Source organism: Bison bison, unplaced genomic scaffold (genome assembly GCF_000754665.1).
Source record: "Bison bison bison isolate TAMUID 2011002044 unplaced genomic scaffold, Bison_UMD1.0 scf7180017864215, whole genome shotgun sequence".
Taxonomy (NCBI): Eukaryota; Metazoa; Chordata; class Mammalia; order Artiodactyla; family Bovidae; genus Bison; species Bison bison.
This window is the reverse complement of record NW_011494787.1, coordinates 4,400,493-4,406,458: the sequence shown is the minus strand read 5'-3', so window position 1 is coordinate 4,406,458 and position 5,966 is coordinate 4,400,493. Positions and strand designations below refer to the sequence as shown.

Below are 5,966 nucleotides of genomic sequence, written 5' to 3'. Positions count from 1 at the left end.
ATGTCACAGGCAAGGCTGGAGTCTGCCTGAAGTGAACATTTCAGTGAAGGTGGACCCCAGGTCTGTTGTGACTGCTGCTACTCTTCAAGGCCAACCCTGGGTTCGGCTGAAGCAGCTGGACTAGATACAGTCTGGGGGCATGGTGGTAGGGTAGGGGGATGTGCATGCACTAGCCCAGAGGAGGTGGGCTGGTTGGGGTGCATACCTGTCTCTGAGTCTCTCTCTGCACCCTCTTCCTACCAAATCCTGCCTAATTTGGAAGGCATGTTTAGAAAGCAGACTTGGCAGGTCAGCCAGGCAGGTTGTTTTGTTAAGAAAACAAGCTAGAAAACCCCGGGAAGGACAGCTGAACATTACCTGTGTCAGACACATCTGAATCAGTGGGAAGCAGAGAAATGAGAAAAACAAAAAAAGAATTGTAAGAAGGAAGCCAAACAGGTAAACTACTGATTGTTTTATTTTCCTCTAGAAATGGATGACTTTAGTTTTCTGATTACAAAAGAAATGTTTTCTCATAAAGAACACAGACTGCTGCTGCCTGTCTCACACGTTCAGAGCATGAGTCAGACTTTTCTCTCCCTGTGTCCTTTTGTGCAGACTGAACTGAACTGAACTGCAGCTTATAACCCTTCCTCTCTCTGTGGTCCTTTTGGGGAGGCAAGGGACACAACGGTGATTTGGGCAAGTAGCTCTGTCGTTTTCTGTCTGGGTTTCCCTGGTGGCTCAGATGGTAAAGAATCTGCCTGCAATGCAGGACACCCGGTTTTGATCCCTGGGTCAGGAAGATATCTGGGAGAAAGGAATGGCAGTCCACTCCAGTATTCTTGCCTGGGAAATCTAATGGACAGGGGAGCCTGGTGGGCTATAGTCCATGGGGTTGCAAAAAGTCGGACATGATTGAGTGACTAACAACACTATGCAATGCTCTGCCTTCTTGCTGCCACTGTTCCTGTGTCCACATTTATTTTCAGGTGAGGCTTGAGGGCCACAGGGAAAGGAGTCTGTGATTTGAGAAAGCAAAGGCAGTTGTCTGACCACTCTCCACTAACCCAACTTCCTGCCTCTGGACTAAATGTAGATGCAGTTGTCAAATGAAGTACCGAATTTTCCTTTTGACTCTGGTAAATCTGTAACCACTTGGGGGAAGACTCCCTAGGTACAGGAATTTAAAATCTTCAGATAAGCTATGTGAGGACTATCTTCCCTTTGCTTCTCCAGACCCACCTGCCATGTCTCTGTCCCTACCATGCCTGGGGAGGCTGACCATAGGGACCATGCAGTGGGTCCCCTTAATTCTGTTGGGTTTGGACAGTGAGAAGCCCCAGCAGGAGACTGCAGGGACAGAGAAAGGACAGTCAGCTCAGAGCACCATCTGCCTGGTGCCCGCCCTGTGAGGCTGCCTGTCAACCAAAGGACATTGATCCTTTCCTGCTGACTTGCTCTCCATGATGCCCTCCTTCCACATCTTGGTAACCACTTCCTCCATGTCTTTTTGGGCTTGTGGATAGTAAGCTTCTCTGCTCCTAACCCCAGGTTACTTTCATTCTTCTCTACCCCACTCCTATCCTATGGAGAATCCCTTTGTGAATAAATCATTTGTCCTTGGGCATGGCATCTTTTTCCTGTTGGGACCCTAGCAAACTATTTTATGGTTATAATAGACTACACTAAATTCCTCCTTTTTAGAAAGGTATGGGGCAAAGGTGATATAAATATATTAAAAGCCCCTCTATCTATTAATGGTCATGACCATTACATGTATCTATATTCAGTTTTATTTTTCCGACTTGGAAAACCCAGAAAAATAGTGCTTAAATTATTTTCCTTTTGAGAGTTTAGTTTGTACAGTTTCATCCACTTCTGAGTATGGAGGATGGGACATGAACAGACAGCTGGACCAGATGTCCTACACAACTAGCTCATGACGCTTCCACTGGAGGACTTGGAGGCACCCTGGCTATGTTAACACCAAGTGTTAATCTACTGAGCATGCCAAAAGGGAAAATTAAATTGCTAAAATGATAGATTGTTTTATTTTGTTGTCTAATCTTAAAGCTGGGCTTCTCTGGTGGCTCAGATGGTAAAGAATTCTTTACCCAGATGGTAAAGAATCTGCCTGCAATGCGGGAGACTGGGTTCGATCCCTGGGTTGGGAAGATCCCCTGGAGGAGGGCATGGCAATTCACTCCAGTATTCTTGCCTGGAGAATCCCCATGGACAGAGAAGCCTGGCAGGCTACAGTCCATGGGGTCGCAAAGAGTCAGACACGACTGAGCGACTAAGTACACAACAGTTTTAAAGCCAATTGTTATATAGAATTGCTCTTAGATGTGGGCAACAGGGGTGCCATATTTGAAAGGCCCTCATTCCCCAGTGAGTGAGGAGTCTGCAGAGCAAGGGGATTGCTCCTCCCAGGCCACATTCTGAATTCCTGGACCCAAGAATTCCCTGCCCTAATGGCCTTGAGTTTGCTCTCAGAACCTGCATAAACTTTTCCCCTGGTTTATTTTCCTGAGAGCAGTATGCACTTCTACAGGCAAGGAATGGCCAATTGGATGTTGGACAAGTGTGTCCATATGCATACCTGTGAGACCCCTTAAGATGCTGGACAGAGCCAGCAGTGGGAAGAAAAGAGTGGCAGGGGCTGGAGACCAGCTCTCCTGTACAGCTGTGTTCTGTTCTGTGTACTAGGGTATTCTCCCATGCACCTGAGAATTTTAAATTTGAGCTTGTACCTTTTAGGTTGTAATAAAGGTGCATTTATCAGTTGTCGGTCTGCTTTCTTTCTTCCCCGTATATAACAGTGTTTTTAGTTTTCTTTATAACATAAACATTTTCATATGTATGGTGTATAGGCTTTTATTTACAGTCTTGCCTTGGCTCTGGAAATATTAGGGATGAGGCTCTATGTTTATATATGTTGGTTTGTCTTGAAATATACAAATGAATCTTTGGGTCTGACTTCCCAGACCTTAAAATGATGGGTGAAATTTAGATGCTCTAATATGACTTGTTTCCATGTATGCTGAATGACCAACAGTAGCTCAGAAGCTGATTTCCACAGGGCACTAGGCGTTCTAACATGATCTATTCACAATGTTAGAGAACGTTAGGCAGGTATCCTGCCTCTGAGATTGGCAAGTTGATCTCTGAGAGTTCCAATCCCAGAATTTGAAAAGCATATATAAGTTCTTGATAGCCACTTAGCATGGTTAGAGAAATATTCTTTTTAAATACTACAGACTGAGAAATACTCTTTTCGGTGGAATTAGTGGTGTGACAATCATACTGTTCTGCAAACGCACTTTCAAAGCCTGGTGAATTGTAAAGCTTTTGAGACTTGGGAGTTAGAAGGATGCCTCAGCTCTGAGCTAGCTTAGTTTCTCAGTTGAAAACAGAACTAGTGATAATAAGTTGCTGAAATTTTATACAGGAGAGGAAGCTCTTAGAGAAAATATATGCTAATAAACACAATTCAGAGCACGTGTTCATGGTGACCAGTAACACTCCCATTTAGGATAAGCAGGACAATTATTTCTTGGGGGGGCATTAAATGGCATGTTTAGTATAGGGGAACAGGTGACTCACCTATCTTGAAACGACCCATGTAGTAGATCTGGGTGCTGAGGGCCAGAGAAGCCAGAATATGGATTGCAGAGAAGATGACCCAGAACCACACGTCATTCTTCCCAAACACCTGGAAGTAAAGATGGAAGTTACCATCATCTATTCTTTTCCCCAAAGAACTCACTAAAGTTGTTCCTTCTCTTGTGCATGCATACGTTGTCAAAAACCGAGCCATGTGTCTGTTTTGGATTTCCCCGTCCTCTGAGCTCTCAGGGATCTTACTACAGTCAGAGAAGGAGGAAGAATGGCTACCTGGCTGCGTGAAAAAGAAAGAAATGGAAAAGGGCAGCAGTGGGTAAGGCAGCTGAACAGCAGTCGAAGAGGCAGGCGGCCTACAGTTGGAGGCTGATGCTCTCCAAAGAACAGAAGGCAACTGACACTTGTCCACACGTGTTGGGGAAGTGGCTTCTGTTCCTTCAGGCCAGTCTCTGTCCCATTAGGGCCTATGTGTGTCTATTCCAGTTTTACCTGAGTCTGGTCCCAGCTGTATATTAACACTGTCCAGGGTCAGTTATACAGGGATCTGTTACATTATCAAAAATTCTAGCTAAATAACTAAAATGCCATGAATGGGCCAATGATGAGAGTGTGTCATGGGACAAGGATTATGGTTAATTAAACCTGTACACCTGAGGTCCAAAAAAAAACCCAAACGTTAAAAAGCCTCCCAAGAGGGCTGCTGGCCGTGGGGAGGGACACACCACTCCGAGGACGGTGAGTGTGATGACCAGGGCAAAGGAGGCGTAGGCGGCGTAGGCGCTGGCGTTGATGTCCGGGTGGCGGGTCTGGTAGAGCTTCAGCATGCAGAGGCCGGCGATCATGTACATGAAGGAGGTGTCTGCGGAGGAGCCGAGACAGTCAGGATCCAGTAGGCGGCAGACTGATCTTCAGAGAACCCTGCCCTCCCGGCCTTGGAGTATTTGCTGCCCTCAGCCCGTGTGCTGACCTCCAGTGTCCTAGCCTCCCCAGACACATTCGAGGCAAGCCCTACACACTCCACTTCTCACCCCCTCCAAGAGGGGGGCTCCTAGCTCACAGAAGAAAAGTATCAGATGATATGATGAATAACTGACTCGCAGGGGTGAATGTGTATAAACGCCCCTGTGCAACAATAAAAGAACCTTTAACAGTGACAGGATAGTGTGACAATAAAGAAAGTCCCAGATGGATGCAGGAGGTCCTTCTCAGTGTCCTGAAACATAACCACATTGATTACTGCCCATGTACACAGCTTTCTAGCCTAGGGACAGGAGACACCTAGAAATTACACATGGCTTAGCTGTATGAGGGTTGTGGTTGTTTAGTTGCTAAGTCACGTCCAGCTTTTTTGTGACCCCATAGACTGTAGCCTACCAGGCTCCTCTGTCTATGGATTTCCCAGGCAAGAATATTGGAGTGGTTGCCATTTCCTTCTCTAGCGGATCTTCCCCACCCAGGGATCAAACCCACGTCTCCTGCATTGCAGGCGGAATCTTTACCATCTGAGCCACCAGGGAAGCCCCAGGAGGGTTAGGGAACTGCAAATTAAAACAACAATGTAATGTCTCATGTTACTAAAAAATGTGGCAAACTCTAAGTATCTAACAATAACACAAATTAGTGATAAGGGGAAAGTGGGAACTCTCACTCAGCTAGTGGGAGTGCAAACTGATACTCTGAGGAGAAACTTGGTGCTTTTTTTGGTAAAATGGAAGATACATAAAGCAGGTGATCCCCAAATTCTAATTCTAGGTGTTCCAGGGAACCTTTCTCACATGTTCACAAAGACATATATATGAAGATATTCATTGCAAAATTGTCTGTACCTGACCTGCCTCTTGAGAAATCTGTATGCAGGTCAGGAAGCAACAGTTAGAACTGGACATGGACCAACAGACTGGTTCCAAATAGGAAAAGGAGTACGTCAAGGCTGTCTATTGTCACCCTGCTTCTTTAACTTATATGCAGAGTACATCATGAGAAACGCTGGGCTGGATGAAGCACAAGTTGGAATCAAGATTGCCAGGAGAAATATCAATAACTTCAGATATGCAGATGACACCACCCTTATGATAGAAAGTGAAGAAGAACTAAAGAGCCTCTTGATGAAATTTAAAGAGGAGAGTGAAAAAGTTGGCTTAAAGCTCAACATTCAGAAAACAAAGATCATGGCATCTGGTCCCATCACTTCATGGCAAAAAGATGGAGAAACAGTGGAAACAGTGGCTGACTTTATTTTCTTGGGCTCCAAAATCACTGCAGATGGTGACTGCAGCCATGAAATTAAAAGACGCTTGCTCCTTGGAAAAAAAGTTATGACCAACCTAGATAGCATATTCAAAAGCAGAGACATTACTTTG

At 45.3% G+C, this 5,966-nt stretch overlaps 1 protein-coding gene across 1 annotated transcript in view; it reads right to left on the bottom strand.

The window, feature by feature from the left end:
- Nucleotides 1-5,966, bottom strand: part of SIDT1 (SID1 transmembrane family, member 1) — a gene marked incomplete at its 5' end in the record, with an annotated part of 109,248 nt that overhangs the window by 14,925 nt on the left and 88,357 nt on the right. Inside the window, 2 exons of the mRNA XM_010845416.1 lie at nt 3,589-3,697; nt 4,329-4,465. Coding sequence (XP_010843718.1) covers nt 3,589-3,697; nt 4,329-4,465 — 246 coding nt within the window. The remainder of the gene's footprint in view (nt 1-3,588; nt 3,698-4,328; nt 4,466-5,966) is intronic.